Source organism: Gymnoscopelus microlampas (assembly GCF_963454915.1).
Source record: "Gymnoscopelus microlampas genome assembly, chromosome: 2".
Classification (NCBI taxonomy): domain Eukaryota; kingdom Metazoa; phylum Chordata; class Actinopteri; order Myctophiformes; family Myctophidae; genus Gymnoscopelus; species Gymnoscopelus microlampas.
Window position 1 is genome coordinate 12,886,337 of NC_139939.1, and position 21,632 is coordinate 12,907,968.

At 41.5% G+C, this 21,632-nt stretch overlaps 1 protein-coding gene across 1 annotated transcript in view; it reads right to left on the bottom strand.

The window, feature by feature from the left end:
- The window catches only part of mad1l1 (mitotic arrest deficient 1 like 1), a 187,212-nt gene extending 166,572 nt beyond the window's left edge, over positions 1-20,640 (bottom strand). The window contains 9 exon segments of the mRNA XM_084075417.1: positions 10,920-10,981; positions 11,976-12,090; positions 13,563-13,693; positions 15,032-15,113; positions 15,594-15,718; positions 16,144-16,323; positions 17,220-17,360; positions 18,257-18,424; positions 20,525-20,640. Coding sequence (XP_083931543.1) covers positions 10,920-10,981; positions 11,976-12,090; positions 13,563-13,693; positions 15,032-15,113; positions 15,594-15,718; positions 16,144-16,323; positions 17,220-17,360; positions 18,257-18,400 — 980 coding nt within the window. The 5' untranslated portion in view covers positions 18,401-18,424; positions 20,525-20,640.
- Between the last annotated feature and the right edge of the window lie 992 nt (positions 20,641-21,632).

Here is a 21,632-nt window from a genome sequence, read left to right on the forward strand (position 1 = left end):
TCCGCCTTTGACGCATACCCGATGCCCCGAGTGGATGAACTGATCGAGCGCCTGGGTCCAGCCCGGTTCGTCAGCACCCTGGACCTGACCAAGGGCTACTGGCAGGTGCCGCTGACGGACCGGGCCAAGGCGAAGACGGCCTTCTCCACGCCCGATGGGCTGTTCCAGTACACGGTGCTGCCGTTTGGAGTCCAAGGCGCGCCCGCCACGTTCCAGCGGCTGATGGACCGTGTACTCCGCCCCCACCGAGACTACGCTGCCGCATACCTAGACGACATCGTGATCCACAGCCCGAGCTGGAACCTCCATCTGCAGCACCTCCACGCCATCCTTGGGGCGCTCAGACGAGCCGGGCTGACAGCAAATGCCAAGAAGTGCCGCATCGGCCTGACGGAGACCGACTACCTGGGGTTTACGATCGGACGAGGGTGCGTGCGGCCCCAGACGCGTAAAGTGGAGCGGATCCGGGAATGGCCCCAACCGGTCACGAAAAAGCAAGTAAAATCGTTCCTTGGCCTTATGGCTTATTATCAAAAATTTGTGAAAAACTACTCTACTATTGCAGCCCCACTGTATGAGCTAACATGTCAGAAACGCCCCAACCACATCGTCTGGACGGCCGAGACGGAGGCCGCGTTCCAGACCTTGAAGAGCGCGCTCTGTGAGGAGCCAGTATTGAAAGCCCCCGACTTCAGCCGGCCCTTCGTCCTCCACACAGACGCGTCGGGCACCGGGTTGGGGGCGGTCCTCGCACAGGTATTTGATGGAGAGGAACATCCAATTACCTACGTGAGCAGAAAGTTGTTAGACCATGAGAAAAATTACGCAACAGTAGAAAAAGAGTGTTTAGCGGTGAAATGGGCAATTCACCACCTGCGATATTACCTGTGGGGCCGTACCTTTACCCTCATTACAGATCATGCTCCCCTAAAATGGATGGCCACCAATAAAGACCGGAACGCCAGAGTGACGCGGTGGTTCCTGGAGCTACAAGACTATTGTTTTAAGGTGGAGCACCGGCCCGGGAGGGAGATCCCACACGCAGACGCCCTATCTCGAATGTATGAAGTAGAGGAGCTGGAAGCCCCCGGACCAAGCGGCGGGCTTAGGGGGGGGATATGTGGAGTATCGCCACAATACCGCCTGTCAGGTAAGCACCTCACCAGGGAGAGGCCATGGGACAGAGACAGAGTGAGACCAGAGAGACAGCGCACCAGCCTGGGCAGCGTCATAGAGGGGCGGTACCTGCCACTCACCATCATGAATCAGCCCCAACTCAGCGCAGCTGCGGCGACAGGTTAGGTGTGGCACCTGGCTACAAGTATGGCTACTCTGTCTCAGTCTGGCATTGGCTCTCCTGGTGACTGGACGGGTGCTACAGGCGGTAAGGCAATATTCTCCACTATTCCCGCACATTGTTAAATGCTTGTGAACCGTAGTATTAAAAAGGACACTCTTTGTTTACTCCTAGGCAACCTGTGGGAGTTAATCACATTACCCGACACAATGCATGGATAAATGACGATGACGCTGAGGCGCATGGAATCCAAACAGAGACATTGTGATGCATGAAAATACCCCGACGCGGGGCGAACTTTGAGTTTGATCTTTATTATTTGAAGTTATTTGAAAGTATTACCAAGGACCTGCGGGTCCCACATACAAAGAGGTGTGAATAAATACCCTTCATTGGGCTTGTACCCTGCATTTTGTGTTTGGCGTTGATCAGTTCCCCACAGAAGATATGTTGAAAAGTGGTGAAGTCGTCCTTTGGTCTATGAAAACAAGCCCAAAAGAAGCGTCTTTATAGGCTAAATGAACACTTTGAACGTATTATCTGCAAGCTCACAACACATCGCGATGCGCCGCGTTGTGAGCTTGTAGATCTGTTGTTTTCAAAGAGAAATCTTGAAAAATAATGTTTTTGAAACATTTTAAATACAAATCTTCTATGGGGGTTCCTGGCACAACATATTTTCAGATCTGTGGCCAAGTACATATCAATTTGGGAGGTCCTTGACATGAAAACGTTAGAGAACCACTGCTTTAAACAACAATTAGGAGAGTAGCCCAAATGAGCAAATACAAGCCAAAAAAAAACGCGACCACCAATATTCACAAGCAACTTTGGAGAAGTCGCTTATAATAAGCAGACTTGGCAACGCCGGTCGTGTTCATAATACTTTTCCCAAATCGGGATCAGACCCAAAAAACTGCTTCAAACAACTTTGTTTGATTCCATTAGGGAGTAACTGGTTCTCAGCAGCTTGCAACACGGTACGCAACATACAACAACATGCAAACAAACTAGCACTCCAAGGAGATGAATGTGGAATGAAACCATCTTGAAACATTCTCAAGTTAACCCATTGAGACCTGAAGACGATTCTACATAAATCCCTAAATCCCAACAGTTTTCTGAAAAACGTATGTTTCTATATCAGTGGTGCTCAATCTTTTTCATGTCAAGGACCCCCAAAATGATATGTATTTGGCCACGGACCCCCATAAAAATATTTTGTTCCAAGGACCCCCCAGAAGAAAATATTTGAGTTAAAAATGTTCGCTTTAAAAATATATATTCAAAGATTTGCACACATTTTCACGAATTTTCAAAAATAGCAGATCTACAAGCTCGTAGCGCGGCACTCGGTGCCGCGCTATGAGCTTGTATATCTGCTATTTTTGAATAGCCCAAAGTATAAAATAATGCTTTTTAGCTCAAATCTAAAAATGACACAGTTCCAGTCTTAATGGGTTAACAATGTTTTGGTCTCAACAAATCCCTTGGTAAACTAAACGAGTAAATAGACGTATAAGATTGTACTCTGCAGACGCTGCAAACATGCAGTTTAAACTCGGGTTGCCCTGGTGGTTTGAAGCTTATCGCCATAGATTGTTGAATGAGCATAGATAGACCGGAAGAGAAAGCACAACATTCTCAACGGCACCGACTGATTCTTATTATTTAACCCATTTAGACCTGGAACTGTCTCATTTTTAGATTTGAGCTAAAAAGCATTATTTTACACTTTGGGCTATTCAAAAATAGCAGATCTACAAGCTCATAGCGCGGCACCGAGTGCCGCGCTACGAGCTTGTAGATCTGCTATTTTTGAAAAATCGTGAAAATGTGTGCAAATCTTTGAATATATATATTTTTTTGTGAACATTTTTAACTCAAATCTTTGCTTCTGGGGGTCCCTGGAACAAAATATTTCGATGGGGGTCCGCGGCCAAATACATATCATTTTGGGGGTCCTTGACATGAAAAAGATTGAGCACCACTGATATAGAAACATACGTTTTTCAGAAAACTGTTGAGATTTAGGAGACATGTAGAATCGGCTTCAGGTCTCAATGGGTTAAAAAAAACACCACCGAAAGTGGAAAAAGCGGCACTCCAAAAATGAACTACTAGTCTCTGTAGCTGGTTTACCCGCTGTCTAACAAAGAGGCACCCAGAGGAAGCACACCTGCTTGTTTCTCAGCTGATTTTTATCATGTAGTTGCATTCCTTATTTATTCCTTTTTGCTGAATTTGATAGAGATGGCAAGGCAAGCAGCCTAAACATAATTACATAAACAGTAGCTTGCGTTTGCAATTTGAGTAATAATTCAGTGAAATTGGTGACGCTGGCTGCATTATCAGTGCAGTGTTCCTGTGTACATCAGTGGTATTGGTATGGCCATTTAAAAATACCAGATATACAAGCTCGTAGATCGGCTATTTTTGAAAAATCTTGAAAATATGTGCAAATCTATTTTTTTTCTTTTCATTATAACCAGAGAGTTACTTTATAAACAACCCCCCCCCCCTCAAATAATTGCTGTTCTACACCCTGACAGAGTTCTGAGTTCTCTAAGTTCCCAGAACTCAGGATTAGTATTACCTCCTGAGCAGGGCCCTAAATATATAGGCTCTGTGCACAGCAGCCATATTTTGGCCTCCCTCCACTGGCTGCCCATTTAGTTTAGAATCGATTTAAAAAAATATTTTAATTACATACAAGGCCAGGTCCGACCTTGCCCCGTCCTACATTTCGGACTTACTTAAACCCTACAAGCCAATTTGCGAGCTTAGGACTGCGAAGCACTGCTTACCATTCCAATGGGTCACTTAAAAACTAAAAGGAGACCGGGCCTTTGCTATTATAATGAATTGCATTTTTACGGCGCTTTTCTAAGTACTCAAACTTAACTTACGCTTTACAATGGTTCATGGCAAGCTAGCGCCGACCGAATCATTGGAGGCAATGCAGGGTTCAGTGTCTTGCCCAAGGACACTTCGACATGTGGACAGGAGGAGTCGGGATTCGAACCACCACCGACCCACGGATCATTGGACGACCTGCTCTACCTCCTGAGCCACATCCGCCCGATGCGTTTTTCCAGCTCCAACACTCTGGAACGCCCTGCCCAAGGAGATCAGTCTGGCCGACTTAGTGTCTCGATTTAAGGTCCCCTTTAGACAACAATGGTCTCTAGAGAAAACGGCTAAAAATTGAATCCGCAACTAACTAACTAACCTTCCAGAGTGAAAAACTTTGAAAGCGCTCCATGTCCCGTCTCCATGTAAACGGAGGAAACGGCAAAACGTGTGATGCCATGGTTCAATAAAACCACTGTTGCCAGATTTTGTGAGAGAAATAAGCAGCCAGTTATATGAAAACAAGCCCGAAAGAAGCGACTAGGCTACATGAGCACTTTAACCCATTAAGACCTGGAACTTTGTCATTTTTAGATTTGAGCTAAAAAAGCATTATTTTACACTTTGGGCTATTCAAAAATAGCAGATATACAAGCTCATAGCGCGGCACCGAGTGCCGCGCTACGAGCTTGTAGATCTGCTATTTTTGAGAAATCGTGAAAATCTTTGTATATATATATTTTTAAAGCGAACATTTTTAACTCAAATCTTTGCTTCTGGGGGTCCCTGGAACTAATTATTTTGATGGGGGTCCGCGGCCAAATACATATCATTTTGGGGGTCCTTGACATGAAAAAGATTGAGAACCACTGATATAGAAACATTCGTTTTTCAGAATACTGTTGAGATTTAGGAGACATGTAGAATCGTCTTCAGGTCTCAATGGGTTAAACCTATACAGTACACATTGGCTATTTGAAAATAGCCGATCTACACGCTCACAGCACGTCACATTCGCGATGCATTGTGAGCTTGTAGATCTGCCGTTTTCAAAAAGATCTTGAACAGAAATAGTGAAATAATATTTGGAATAAATATATATATTTTCTCATTCAGGCTCTGCGGAGAAATACAATCATTTGACATGCACATGTTGGAGGACTGTTTAAACAATAATAACAATCTAAAATCAAAAGATCAACTACACTTTTAAAAACAAGCCCAAAATACCACAACAGACAATATTTACAAGCAATAGGCTCTATGCACAGCAGCCATATTGGGAATGAATTGGGCCCCTTCCTTACTTCCTTCACAGGTGTCACCAATGTTACTAATTAAGGCTCCGTTCCATTTAGTGTGGCATAGTGGTTATCTTATTTTCAAGGACCCCCATAACTCTGAGAGTGTACAAATGGAACCAAATGGACCCTTACGGGTCCATTTGGTTCCATTTGTACACTCTCAGAGTTACACACCCACCATAATGGGGCATTTGGGAACCAAAATGGAGTGTTTCTAGTGAGCCAACATGCACGTTATCAGCACCCTGACCAGAATGGAACAGAGCCTTCATTAGCATCATTGGTGACACCTGTGAAGGAAACTAGAAGAGGCCGAATTTCTTTCCAATATGGCTGTTGTGCATAGAGCCTATTGTACAGGAAAAACAAGCAACCCATGGCAACACACGCATGTAAACAAATCAGCTGTGACAGGAAGTGGAACGGAAGTGGTTAATACACGCGTGCGTGACTGGTCTATCTGACAGTGTGTCACCGCCACCTAGGCACCTGGCATGCAAACTACAGCGTTTTCAATCACTGTTGCGCCTCCGTCTAAACATAGAATAAAGAGCTTCCTTACTCCTTTGCAGGTGTTACCAATGATACTAATGAACAATGGTGGAAAGTAACTAATTACATTTACTTAAGTACTGTACTTAAGTACAATTTTGAGGTATTTGTACTTTACTTGAGTATTTCCAATACTTTTACTTCTACTCCACTACATCTCAGAGGCAAATATTGTACTTTTACTCCACTACAATTATTTGAAAACTTTAGTTACTAGTTACTTTTCAGATATAAATTATGATATTATGAAACATACATTAACCACTTTAGCCCTATTTTATACATAGGCTATTTGAAAATAGCCGATCTACAAGCTCACAACACGTTGTGAGCTTGTAGATGTGCTATTTTCAAACACTTTAGTACTTTTACTTTTGGTACTTTAAGTACATTTTGATGGCAATACGTTCGTACTTTTACTCAAGTAAACTTTGAATTCCGGACTTTTTTTCTTGTAACAGAGTACTTCTACATTGCACTATTGATACTTTTACTTAAGTAAAACATTTGAGTACTTTTTCCACCACTGCTAATGAAGGCTCTGTTCCATTCTGGTCAAACAGAGTCAGGGTGCTGATAGTGTGCATGTTGGCTCACTGGAAACACTCTGCTACACCAGTGGCTCTCAAAGTGTGGTCCAGGGACCCTCATGGTTCCTTGAGGGGGTTCCAATTCCAAATGGCCCCTTGCGGGTGTGTAACTCTGAGAGTGTACAAATGGATTTGGTTCCATTCGTACACACTCAGTTATGGGGGTCCTTGAAATTAAAAAGGTTTGAGAACCACTGTGCTATACACTAAATGGAACAGAGCCTTAATTAGTAATATCATTGGTAAGACCTGTGAAGGAAGTAAGGAAGAGGCCCGATTTCTTTCCAATACATAGCATAGAGCCTATTAGGTTCTGAGAGCCTTATCTGAAACCAAGCCGTAGCTTATGAAAACTAATCCAGAACCTGTGGAACACACGACACGGTTGGCTTGTTGTAGTCAAAAAGAGCCATAATGTCTGCACAACAGCAGACTAGGTGATTACCAGTGGTGGATAAAGTACTGTAATCTTTTACTTAAGTAAAAATATCAATACTGCAATGTAGAAATACTGTGTTACAAGTAAAAGTCAGAAAAGGTATAGGCAAAAGTATAATATTTGCCTCTGAGATGTAGTGGAGTAGAAGTAAAAGTTCTACAAATTGGAAATACTCCAGCAAAGTAAAAAAAAATACCTCTAGTCCTTAAGTAGAGTACTTGAGCAAATGTACTTAGTTACTTTAAACCACTGGTGATTACAACACTAGCAAACGCTCTCCGAAACCCGAGACAACGTCTCTGATTTCCATTGGCATGCAGAGCACCCACATCGTTGCAGGCAGCGCGTACAATCGATGTAAATTGGTTGCTGAATCAAACCCTTGTGCTTTTCTTTTTGTCAGAATCGCTCCAAGGACTCGGTTGAAACAATTACATTTTCATAAAGCGGTTGATTTGGGAGGCAGGCGTGGAGACGTTGGGGTTTGGGTTTCTTTTTTGATGGATGTGGAGGCTGCCTTCTATTGCAGCGTTGCTGCAGGGCGCTATTCTCTGTGCTTTATCAAACAACAGTCAAGACAAACGAGCGGAATTCGCGGGCCGAGTTTGGAACGCATTAACCCAATTAGACCGGGAACGCATCTATGTGTCATTTTTGGGATTTCTTTGGCTTTTCAAAAATAGCAGATCTACAAGCTCATAGCGCGGCACCGAGTGCCGCACTATGAGCTTGTAGATCTGCTATTTTCGAAAAATCTTGAAAACGTGTGCAAATCTTTGAAAAAGAAAAAAAGAAATATATATATATATATATATATATATATATATATATATATATATATATATATATATATATATATATATATATATATATATATAGAGAGAGAGAGAGAGAGAGAGAGAGAGAGAGAGAGAGAGAGAGAGAGAGAGATATCTCTAAAAAAAAAGAATCAGTGGTTCTGAGGACCCCCTCAAGGACCCCCAAAATTATATGTATTTGTTCCAGGGACCCCCAAAAGCAAAGATTTGAGTTAAAAATGTATATCTATACAGTATATATATTCAAAGACTTGCACACATTTTCACAACTTTTTTTTTCACTGAGTGCCGCAATAGCCAAAGAAATCTAAAGTGACACAGACAGGTTCCCGGTCTGAATGGGTTAATTTAGGAGAGCATTTCGCATTTCCAACTCTTTCCCGGGCGATATTGACCTGGTTTGACTTCCGATGTTAGTGTCGGGAGTGACGCGGCGCTATGGCTTTATTATGCGCTCCCCAAGTTCATTTCCTTCCCTTTCTATTAGAAGAAGAACATGAAATATCATCAAAGGCATGCGATTATTTATTCAAGGCCTAATTTGTCTCGCTGTTCCTTGAAGGAGGCTTGCAATGACAAAAACCCCACGCACACAAACACATTAGACACACACAAACACAAAGGGATTTCTGGTGTAAATTACCAAAAGGGTCTTGCTGGGAGGGCATCGTGCGACATTTAATATTTGGTTTACATCAGGGGTCGAGTTAAAGCCATTCGATCCGGGAACACATCTCTGTCATTTTAGATGTTTTTGGCTATTCAAAAATAGCAGATGTACAATGTATTTGTATCTGCTATTTTTGAAAATGTGTTAAAAACTTTGAATATATCTTTTTTTTTTAAAGAGAACATTTGTAACTGTCAAATGTCTCAACAAATGTCTTAATTGTTCTGAAAATGTTGCTATATCAGTGGTGCTCAAACTTTTTCATGTCAAGGACCCCCAGAATTATATGTTTTTGGCCGCCAATCCCCATCAAAATATGTTGTTCCAGGGACCCCCCATAAGCAAAGATTTGAGTTAAAAATATTGTTTCAAAATTAATGTTGTATTCAAAGATTTGCACAATACAAGATTTAAAAAAAATAGCTTGTAGATCTGCTTTTTTTGAATAGCCAAAGTATAAACACCAAAGTATACACCCATCTGACCCCTTAACCCATTCAATCCGGGAAAGCATCTGTGTCAAGCTTATGAGCGTGTACAGTACATCTGCATTTTTTTTTTTTACATTTTTCTGAAATCTTGAAAGTGTGAGAACTACCGATTTTAGATGGCATTTGTAGAATCGGCCTCAGCTCTTAATGAGTTAATGCCATAACAAGTCCTTACCCTCACCCCAACCCCCGACCCCAAATGTTTGAAAGTGCATTAACAACAGATCTAATCGGGGACATAAACGTTGTCCCCAATTTGACAAAGCCGACCCCAATCAACTGGTTTCATGTCCCAACATTTATCCCCAAATGTGGTCTATGTCGGGAACACACACACACACTTTATGACGGTGGATCAGGTGCCCAGTTTGGACATTTTGAAAGCGTCCGCCGGCCCACCCATCGGGCCCACCCATCTGATCTTGGCTGCCCCATTAACACATTCACTGCCATTGACGGACATATCCGTGACTTATGTCCGTGTTTTGTTGTTGTTTTTTTTTGGGGGGGTGGGGTTTTGTTATCTTGGGTCCTAAAACCCAAGATAACGTGATCCCCGAAGATTTACTGCTCCATTCACTTCCGGGTTAACTTATTACTTTAAAATCCTGTATCTCGGCTCCTGTGTACTTTTTTTCCTACTATGTATTTCTGGCGAAACATGCTATTTTCAACTGGGTATAACAAGAGAACGGGAGGTCTCGATGACATTTTTTTTTTCACTAAAGCACAGTGATTTCCTCCATGATTAGCATCCATCAGGGGATCGATCATACTGGAGATAAATATTATGTGGTTCTTGGAAAATTTAGTCAGATTGCTTAAAAATGCTGGCAGAAGCTACCTGCCAGCATTAGAAAGCCCCTGGCAGTGAATGTGTTAAGACCTGGCACGCATCTGTGTCATCTTTGTGCACATCTTTGAATACATATATATATTTCTTTAAAGCAAACATTCGTAACTCAAATCTTTGCTTCTGGGGGTCCTTGGAACAAAATATTTGACAAATGTTTGCTTTAAAAAATATATATTCATTAAGATGTGCACACATTTTCACGATTTATCTAGAATAGCAGATATACAAGCTCACTCGGTGCCACGCTATGAGCTTGTATATCTGCTATTGTAGCCTATATCTGCTCCACTGCTCAAAATGGAGACATGCAATCATTCCTTCATGACCAGCTTTGAGAGCAGACACCCACCACACACACACACACACACACACAACCATACCCACATTCACACACACACACACACACACACACACAAATACTGTAAAACCAAGGAAACACACAGGCCACAACACTAACGTCACAGTAGAAGTGACCATTTCATTAGTGTGACCACAGCTCCCCCTGGTGCTGTTGCAGTGCATTACACAATGAAACTGACTGCTAGACTGCACAGAACTTTGCAAGGTCCCAGGGCTCCGCTGCACACACGTGCACGCACGCCATTGTATTACTATACGTGTGAGGACATCAACGTATTAAAACAGCAATATTATAAATGCCATTTGTACAATTTTCTGCCATTTATACAACCCTAACTATGAAGCCACAGATAGCCAATCTACAAGTTCACAACGTATCGCACTGTTGATACTGTGAGCTTCTTGATTTTCTGATTATCAATGCGTTCCAAGTATTAATCAGACATAACTCCAACCACTAAACCTAACCTTTAAAGGTGTAATCCTAACCTGAAACCAAAACCTGAATATTTTCCTAATTGTAAGCATAACTCCCCAAATCTTTTTTTTAACCCTTGGAAACAACCAATTTTATTGTAAGGACCAGGGAAATTCTCCTCACAATTTCTCAAATTCTACTATGCCTGTAGGACATTTGGTAGCAATACAAGTACACACACACACACACACACACACACACACAGTCTGACCTGATGTTTAGTCCAGTCGATAGTCCGAGGTTCTCCCAGGCCTGGAGCTTCTCAAACTGTCTCTAAAGTTTCAGGGAACAATAAAGAGGGAAAAAATAAATATAAATGCTGATATTGGTACTGAAAGAAACACAATCATACACAACCGTTCTCATTTTCAACATTTACAGTGAAGAGAAAGTTCATGAGTTTAATCATAAACTTTCTGGCAGGTTTTAAGATTGCGTTGCGCCGCTTTGAGAACTTGTTAGATCTGTAATAATTTGAATACGTTCGAACATTAATAATAATAATAATAATGATAATAAACAATAAGCAATACAAATCTTAACTTATTGGAGTCTCTGGCACAAAATATGTTCAGTTGGGGGTCAGAGTTCAAATACAGATCAATTTGGTGTTGAGCCCGACCAATGCCAGGATTCCGACACCGATCCCAGTTTTAGACAGTCCTAGACGACCGATATTTTGTCAAAAAGTACAACGTTATCTGGCCCGGGCACCTAGGCTCCAATGTAGCCTGACAGTGTGTCGCAGGTTTGAGTACCGATCCCGACAGCCCTTGCTGCGTGTCACTCCCCATCTCTCTCGCCGTTTCCTGTCTGACTTCACGATCAATAAAGGCATAAAAAAGTGAAAAAAAAAGTTCTAATCAATTGGAAAAACTGTTGAAAAAAAACTTTAAATTTGCTAAAAAGCATTATTTTACACTTTGGACTATTCAAAAATAGCAGATATACAAGCTCGTAGCGCGGCACCGAGTGCCGCGCTACGAGCTTGTAGATCTACTATTTTTGAAAAGTTGTGAAAATGTGTGAAAATCTTCTGAATATATATATTTTTAAAGCGAACATTCTTAACTCAAATCTTTGCTTCTGGGGGTCCCTGGAACAAAATATTTTGATGGGGGTCTGCGGCCAAAAACATATAATTTTGGGGGTCCTTGACATGAAAAAGATTGAGCACCACTGATATAGAAACATACGTTTTTCAGAAAACTGTTGAGATTTAGGAGACATGTAGAATCGGCTTCAGGTGATGATGTAATGTCTGTACCTCTTTCTCCAGCTCCATGTTGACCAGCTCTTCCTTGGTCTTCTCCATCCTCTCCAGCTTCCGTCTCAGTCCTTCCACCTCCTCCTTCAACAGGCTGCTGTTCTCCCTGCTCTCCCTGCAACACAGGGGATTCAAGCAAACAACTTTGCCTTAGGCCGGGGGGTCTTCCAACAGCAGCAGAACCACTAGAGCAGTGGTTCTCAACCCTTTTCATGTCAAGGACCCCCAAAATGATATGTATTTGGCTGCTGAAAAAAAGGACTCTCAAGGCATTTAAGGCTAAAAATTAATAATAATCTCATCGGTCCAATTTTTTGCTTATCTAAATGATGAAATTAGTCCAAAGTAAAATGTATAAATGCTTTTAACACATGGGGTGCCAGCATTTTTTCATAACAACTTACGTTGGGTGCCAGCATTCTCCCCATTGACTGCGCTTTACTGTTTAAATCTCTAGAATCCACGACGAGCAAATCCATGTAAAAAAAAGCATCCATTCATTATATAGAGGTCTCGTACAATCGGGGGGGAAAAAATTAAAAACATTCGGAAATCCGTTCCATAGTTGCAGCCAGTTGAAAATAGTCAAAAATAGTCAAAAATACATTGTAAAAAAAAAAGTACACAGGAGCCGAGATACAGGCTTTTGAAGTCATAAGTTAACCAGGAAGTGGATGGGAGTCTAAATATTCGAAAAATGCTATCTCCTGTTGCTATGGAGGAAAAAAGACAGTATATATACGGTTTTGGCACTCCATGGTTGTAATTGAAAAGAAGTATATATACGGTTTTGGCACCCAATGTGTTAAGTTACATTTGAACTGTTTTGTTATTGTGTACTGATAGCTTCACTGTGGATGTGTGAAACACAATTTAGCTTTTATGCCAACCATAAAAATTACAAATAAACCTAAACCTATGTTCTTGCTGTATGTCCAATATGTTCTATAATATATGAGCTGTATGTAGAACATGTGAACTTGTAGATAGGCTATTTTCAAATTAGACGATGTATATAGCAGTGGTTCTCAAACTTTTTCATGTCAAGGACCCCCAAATTGACACTTATTAGCCCGCGGACCCCCATTTGAAAAGATAAGCCAGGGACCCCCATAAGAGAAGATTTTTACAGGCTCTTTGATTGATTCTCAACCATTTTAATTTCAAGGACCCCCAGTTTGACATGCATTAGGCTGCGGACCCCATTTAATGGCATCTCTATCTCTGGGACCCCAATTCATATTGTAAAATCAATGTTATTTTAACTCTGAGAGTGTACAAATGGAACCAAATGGACCCGTTAGGGTCCATTTGGTTCCATTACACTCTCAGAGTTACACACCCATAAGGGTCCATTTGGTTCCTATCCATCATTTAGCTGGGGACCCCCTGGAACCCCCTCAAGTACCCCTAGGGGTCCCCGGACCCCACTTTGAGAACCAATGGTATATAGGATTAAAATGGTTGAATACATTTCCATGCTATTTTACCACATTTTGCTGGGGGGGAGAGGGGGGAATACCCGCCGGCCCCCACTTTGAGAACCACTGCCCTATATAAAGACAGGGCATTGACAGAGGTTTTTACCTGAGGTAGGCGTTGTCCTCTCGGAGACGGCGCACCTCCTTGTCCAGATCTGGGACGCGGGCCACCTCCGTCTTCATGGTCCTGGCCATGGCCACGTCCTGCTCTTGCAGGGTGAGACGCCTCTCTAACTCCTGGGTAGCACAAGAGACAGAGACAACAGGGTGTTAAGCACATACCAGGGGGTCCCCACCCAGCATAATTAGTTAATAAAGTGTCAAAAATAGTTTAATAACCCCTTTACCCATATTTTATACTTTGGCTATTCAAAAATACCAGATCTACAAGCTCATAGCGCGGCACAGAGTGCCGCGCTATGAGCTTGTAGATCTGCTATTTTTTGAAAAATCATGAACATGCGTGCTAATCTTTTTTTTTTAAGCGAACATTTGTAACTCAAATCTTTGCTTCTGGGGGTCCCTGGAACAACACATTTTGAGATGGGGTTCCGCGGCCAAATACATATCATTTTGGGTGGTCCTTGACATGAAAGAGTTTGACAACAACTTTAGTTTTTGCACCTTATGTTTAATCATCATGCTTACACCTGCCGCTACTGTGGACCCACCACCACTCTCGCAACTTGCACTTAATCTCATGTACATATTGTTATGTTTTTGATGACGATGATATGTTATGTTTCTGAACATGATGACGATGTTGAAACAAGCACTTTATGCCGGCACTTTATATCCTAGCACTTTTTTTCTGAATGTAGCCTTTTATTTTTTATCTCTTGCACTAGATGCGCCCAGACTTCTGTTTTATGCTATGGTGTTTCATGTCTGTTGTTGTCCTGTACTGTCTGTGTGTTTTAAACCACTACTCTTGCTGTAAACCTAATTGCCCTTTTGGGACATTAATAAAGACCTTGAAACTTGATTATTTTTGTATTATTGATTGAATACTTTATTAACAGCTACTAGCAAAAGGTACAGAGGTACAGTTATGCAATAATGCTAAAAGAATAACACAAAAAAAACCTGAGGGCTTGTTTCTATTGTGGTCCTGTGTATTAAATTCATCTGCTGGTCTTATGCTATGCACGTGTATATATATGCGTATGTAGATATTCTGATATTTGTATCATCTCTTTGACATGCTAATTTGATGTTCCCCCCCATCCCTCTCCCTGCCTCCTTCCCACCTCCCTCCTTTTTCTTCTTCTCCCTTTCTGGAAAACAAAAAGAAATGATGGAGCTTACGCTAAAACACTTTGACCCCCTTGTTTACACGTGTGAGTGGTCAGAATGTCAATGTGGGCTTTGTAGACTGCAGGCTAATATATCAATGTCACTGTAAACCGTATTGTCCACAACGGAAATTTGGCTTGGGCTTCCACCAACGTACAAAAACATAGTAATATATCGATATATTCATCTGGCTCTAGTGTGAAAGTGCCTGCGTGCGTGCGTGCATGCGTGCGTGCGTGAGTGCATGCGTGCATGCGTGCGTGCGTGCGTGCGTGGTACCTTAATCTTGATGATGTGCTCAGAACATGTGGACTGAGCAGACTGGAGACTTTGGCAAAGCTGCGATACTTCCTGGTACTTCCTGATTATTTGATCAATCAGAGAGAGACAGAGACACAGAGAGAGAGAGACAGAGAGAGAGAGAGATGGAGAGAGAGAGAACAATTGGCTTTATTCACAAAACTCGTTGCTGTCGGGCAGAAACGTCTTATTTCAACTGTTTATGTTTTTATGTAAATGAATGCCCTACTTGATCATACAAGAGTGCCACACAAAAGTAGTGAAAATCGCTGATATAGCTCACCATATGAAACATCGCGAGATTCGCGACACATGAGCTTGTGTATCAGCTATTTCCACTATTTTAAAATGTTTTTTTAAATGTATTAGAACAATTTGCACTTTTTGACAAACAACGCCGTGCAGTGCAAGTTCGGCTATTTTCACAATATTTGTCTGTGGAACCGAGTCAAACTAAATGTAATGCCTACAAATGTGTGTGTGTGTGTGTGTGTGCACGTGCATGTGTGTGTGCATGCGTGCGTGTGTGTTGCATGCGTGCCTGCGCTGTACATCCAGCTGTTCTTGCAGAGACTGGTTGTCCAGGGTCTTGGAGGAGATGCTGGAGTCCTTGTTTTGAACGTCCTGCTTCAGGTCTCGGATCTCATCCGTCAAAATGCTGATGGTCTGCATCGTACCAACACCGTACGGAAAACAAAGAAAGTAACAGTTAAAGCTGGTTAGTGTGGATATAATATAAACGATACACCATCTCTGTGGGGTGGAAAACTCATACGTCCAAACAACTGTTACTTTTCAGGATTCAAAAGTAGCAAAAATTAGCAGATCTACAAGCTCAAAACTCGTCACTTTGCTCCGCATTTCGAGCTTGTGGATCTGCTACTTTTGAGTGACGCTGTAGTATGATCAAGTAAGGTGTTACTTTAACCCATTAAGGCCTGAGTCCGATTCTTAAAATGTTTTCTAAATCCTAACAGATTTAAAAAAAATATATATATATATTTTTTTTTACGATTTTTCAAAAATAGCAGATCGGTGCCGCGCTATGAGCTTGTAGATCCGCACCTTCTGCGCGCATGCCGAAGGTTTACCTCGTTGGCCGTGTTCAGCATGATGACCTTGTCCTCCAGTCTCTTGCCCAGGCTCTCCAGGTTGGTGCGGAGGGCTCGGTTCGCCTCCACCTGCTCCGCATGGCTTTTAGCCGCCTCCGCCTCTCTCTCCTCCACGCGTCTGATCCTCCCCAGCATGTCCTGATTCCTGGTCAGCTCGCGCTGGAATATGAAGATCGGTTGGGCACGATTATTTCAAACCTTTGCCTCGATTTACGATTAATAAGTGAAAGTAGCAGAACGACAAGCTCACAACGAGTCGCTCAGGGTTAGGGTTTGGGTCAGCTATGTTGACTATTTTCTGTAAGCCACTATTGTACAACAAAGTATAATACAAGGTTAAAGGAGGAGTTCACCCAAAAAATGACTTATTTTCTATCAATTACACACCCCATGAAGCCTTGATTTCATGGATTTATTTTTGTTTTTGTGGCATTCCTAAGACAATAATTTGATGACCGTGTGTATTTCCGGTAGGAGACACAAATAATCTACTTTGTGTCTCCTACCGGATACATTAGCCGGTAGGAGACGGGAATCAAATTCTTAGCTTAGGAATGCGACAAAAGCAAAAAATAATCCATGGAATCAAGGCTTCATAGGGTGTGCAATTGATAGAAAATAAGTCATTTTTCGGGTGAACTCCTCCTTTAAGAGGTTAATCAGACTAATCGATTTGGTGGATTACTATTGAAATGTTTTTGTGTCGATTTGTTGATATACAGTATAAGAAAAACAATATACCGTTAATTTGGGCACTTCTTCTCATATCGGTTTGATTGATTGATTGAATACTTAATTAACAGTTTGCAAAAAGTATAGAGGTACAGTTATATAACAATGCGAAAGGAATAACACAAAAAGCCCTGAGGGCTTGTTTCCATTGTGGTCCTGTGCTTTCAATTCATCAAGACATACATACAACACTATACAAGTAATCATCAATACTATGGGCAGTAAATGTATGTTTACAGAAAAACAGCGGGGGGGGGTCATTTATCTTGGCAACGCATCTGTGAACATAAGCATGAAGGGACGGCAAGCATAAAGCGCTGTACCTCCAGGTCTCGGGCGCTGTCGGTGGCAGCCCTCTCCAGTTCAAAACGAGCCCGTTTGTGACTCATCTCCATCTGTTTCTTCTCCTGGTCCAGCTGGAGAAACTGCGTCTTAGAGTGGACCCTCTCTGCTGCTTCCATCAGCTGAAACGAGACAACAGGGGTTTCTAGTGTTGGTGTGTAGACCTTTACAGGCAGTGACCCCCCCCCCAAAATAATCATATTTGAACTGGGGACCCCCCAAAATAATCATATCTGAACTAAGGAACCCCCACCCTGATAAGCAATTGGAATTGTAGGAGTTGAGGCATTCCATTTTGTTTGACTGCGTTCCGCAAGATAAACATTGTCAAAATAGCTGATCTACAAGCTCAGAAAAGCGAGGTGTTGTGAGCTTGTAGATCAGCTTTTTGCCTCTTTCTTATGTTATTTGACAATTTGGCCAGTGTTTGACCATTTTTTTACAGTAGGCTATAGTTTGTTGCTAACTATTTTTTTCTTTTTTCTTTCTTTTTCTTTTCAAGATCTTTTTATTGTTTTTTTTTAGTACAAGGCCCAGGGGCAAGCATACTGCACATACATATCTTTTCATATTGTATCACAAAAAGGACAAACAAAATGTACATATACCACATACCCCTATCCCACCCATCCTCTTTTCTTTTTTAATTTAGGTGCGTGTTAGATCCAATCAGCGGCTGCTAGGGGCGGGATCATCCAATCACCTGCCAAGTAGCTTGAAAAAATGAAAACGCCGTCTGTCATCGATTCTGCTACCGGAGTCTCAGATGGAAGTAGGCTGTGAAACAAAATGTGTGTCGCAAGCTTCTTCCATTTGACGGAGTCAGGTTAGGTTCCCAAACCTTTTAGCTCAAGAAGACCCAAAACAGAAATTAGACGTTTGCCCGGGACCCGAACTAGTGAAAATAGCAGATCTACACTCCCCACTTTGAGGACCACTGGCCTAATGCATATCAAATTGGTGGTCCCTGAAATAAATGTAAGAAAGAAAGGTTGAGAAAGAAACAAGTGCAGTATACCTCCATGCCACGTTTGAACTGTATCTGCAGGTTTTCGGAGCCTGTGGATTGTGATTGTGAACGCTGAGGGGGATCTGGTCTGGAGATGAAGGAGTTAAAGGACTTGAGGGTTGAAAAGACGGTGGTGTCATCATCCATGTCCATGGTCACCTTTTTACCACAGCGCTGCTTTACAAAACCACATCGCAAAGAAGAAGTGAGAAATGAGGAAAAAGGGCAATACATATAATGGAGATAAGAGGTTTCTGCCCGACAGGAACAATATATATAATGATGTATACGCCCAGGGGAACCAAGACAGCACTTTTAGTTTAATACTAAAAGTAGTGTCTGTAAGAGTTTTACTTGTAATGCAGTGTTTTTGACATTAATAACAATAAACTTTATTTGTATAGCACCTTTCATGACATCAAATGCAGCCCACAGCGCTTTACATAAAAAAAATATCGACAAAAGAAAAATAACACAATATTAAACTAGATTAAAAACAATAAGTTCAAAAACGTAGGCAAGATCAAATAGCAATAAAACAATACAAGACAATAGCAAGAACAAAACAAATATCAAATGGAATCAACTAAAGGCAAGAGTAAAAAGGTGGGTCTTGAGCTTGCTTTTAAAGCCATCTATGGTCGTTGCCTGTCTTCTTATATGTAATGGGAACTTGTTCCAGGCCGTTAAAAGCGGAAAGCTGCTTCGCCATGTTTTTTGTAATACATTTTTGGCACCTCGAGGGGGCCCTAAGGCAGGGGTGGGCAACTTTAATGATGGAGAGAGCCACTACATTTCCACACTCACTCCAGAGGGCCACATTGCAGACTGTATTTTAACTTTTTTCGTAAATGAATGCCATATTTCCATTAGTTTCCGCCCATTCTATTCTATATCCATTCTATGTCACACAAAAGCTCAAAACGCGTCGCGTTTTGAGCTTGTAGATCGGCTATTTTTGAATTAGAATCCTGAAAAGTAACATTTTTATTTAATTTCAAATGCATTTAGTTATACTTATGTTAACTTTATGAACTTAAATACAAGTATATTGGACATGAAAAAGACTAGTCATCAAGCTACTAATATAGACTGAAGTAATTAAAGCGGGTCAGGTTTGCACGTTTGGAATTGTAACAGCTGAAATCAATAATATATCAGTATTCCAATGTTAACCTGCGAGCCGCATTAAGTGAAGGTAGGGGCCGCATGTGGCCTCTGGGCCGCCAGTTGCCCACCCCTGTCCTAAAGGAGATGTATTGGAACATATTTGGGCAGGAGTGATATGTTCCCTCATCTTGGTTTTTGTTAAAACTCTGGCTGCCGCATTCTGAACAAGTTGTAGTCTGTCAGTGCTTTTCTTAGGAAGGCCAGAAAAAAAGTGCATTACAGTAGTCGTGCCATCCTCCACTGACAGAAAGGCTCTAATTCTAGCAATGTTTCTGAGATGAAAGAAGGCAACCTTGGTAACATTGTTTGAGTGCATTAAACATTGCTGTGTCGTTTCTTTTGTGAAGGACCCACTCTTCCAGGTGCCCACATTTCCCTAGAACCAACTCTTCCTAGTGCCCAGTTTATCTGGTGCCCACATTTCCCTAGTGTCCACTCTTCCTAGTAGCCAGTTTATCTGGTGCCCAGTCTTCCTGATGCCCAGATTTCCCTAGTGCCCACTCTTCCTGGTGCCCAGATTTCCCTAGTGCCCATAGGTCCCTAGGGATAACTGGGCACCTTGGACGAGTGGTCACTAGGTCCAAGGCGCGAGGTTAGGTCCAAGGTGCCCAGTTATCCCTAGTGCCCAGAATATTTTGGTGCCCGCCTATCCTGTTACCATTTCTTCCACTACTGTTATGGCTGAACCGTTACTTGTATTGACAGAGAGTATAATCACGTTAAACTGAACACACATGTTGAACTGAGCCTGTGCTAAAAGAGTGCTTCTCAAAGTGGTCCCAAACTCAACCATTCATATAGCAACCAAATGGACCCTTACATCATGTGACACTGACAGTGTACAAATGTAACCTAATAATGGACTTTTACAGGTCAGAGTTAAGGGGGTCCGTGGCCTACAAACGCATACCACTTTGTGAGGGTCCTTGAAATGAAAAAGAAGTTTGAGAGCCACTTCAAAACAAATGTTTCTAAACTGTAGCTAATAAGCTATAGAGCCAAATGCTAACTGACAGCAGCAGCATGTGTAAGCATGTAGCCTTAGCTTTAAACCTCACCCAGGTTATGAGAGAGTCGTTTGGTTGCAGAATGAAGTCCACTCCTTACCTTAGGCTGTGACTCTTTATGTATGAGTGGTTGTAATGATCAGCTGCTAGCCTAGTTAGCCTGTTAGCCCTGGTTTGTTGTTCTCACAACTCAGATATCCCTCCAGTTTGGACTTATTCTTCTTCTGCTGGGGTTTAATGCCGGTTGGCAAAACGCATTACTGCCACCTATAGGACTAAATTATTCTTAGTTTGGTTGAATTAAGACAGTGGTTCTCAAACTTTAAAATGACAAGGTTTCCCCTTAACTCTGACAGTGTACTGGAATCCCTGGAATCCACTTTGAGAACCACTGAATGAAGAGACAAGTAAAAGTTTGTCTCTTCATTCATCCAAACTAATAATAATGTAGTCCCTATTTATGATTGAAACCCTGAGCTACTCATTTAAACCACAACTAAATGCATAACTTCAAACAATAATAAAAAATAGAACTCAAATGATTGTATATCAAATTGGTCACTCTAAGATACTCAAAAGATACTGTAGCACCTTTCCCCTGGATTTTACTAAATCATAAGGCTCTTATCATTTCTGTCTGGACCAAGACCAAGTACTGGGGAACCCAAGTATATGGGATTTAAGCAGTGGTGTAAGTAACAAAGTACATTTACTCAAGTACTGTACTTTTACTTTTACTGTAATTTTTAGGTATTTTACTTCACTGGCGTATTTCCAGTTTTCAGTACTTTTACTTCTACTCCACTACATCTCAGAGGTAAATATTGTACTTTTACTCCACTACAATTATTTGAAAACTTGAGTTACTGACTAGTTACTTTGTAGATTTGTATTATTATTACAAAACATACATTGCCCACTTCATCCCTATACATGCACATACATATAAATACAGGGGACTTGTATTGTCTTGGTGTAATGTTTGTTTTGTACTCTTATGTACTATCACACATTCAAATTATTATTATTATTATTATTATTATTATTATTATTATTATTATTATTATTATTATTATTATTATTATTATTACCCTTATTATTATTATTATTATTTATTTTGTATTGATCTTAACCTTTACCGTTCAGTACCTATATCCGCCTTAGAACCCGCCTACTGTATCCGGTACTTTTCACACAGATACGTAGGT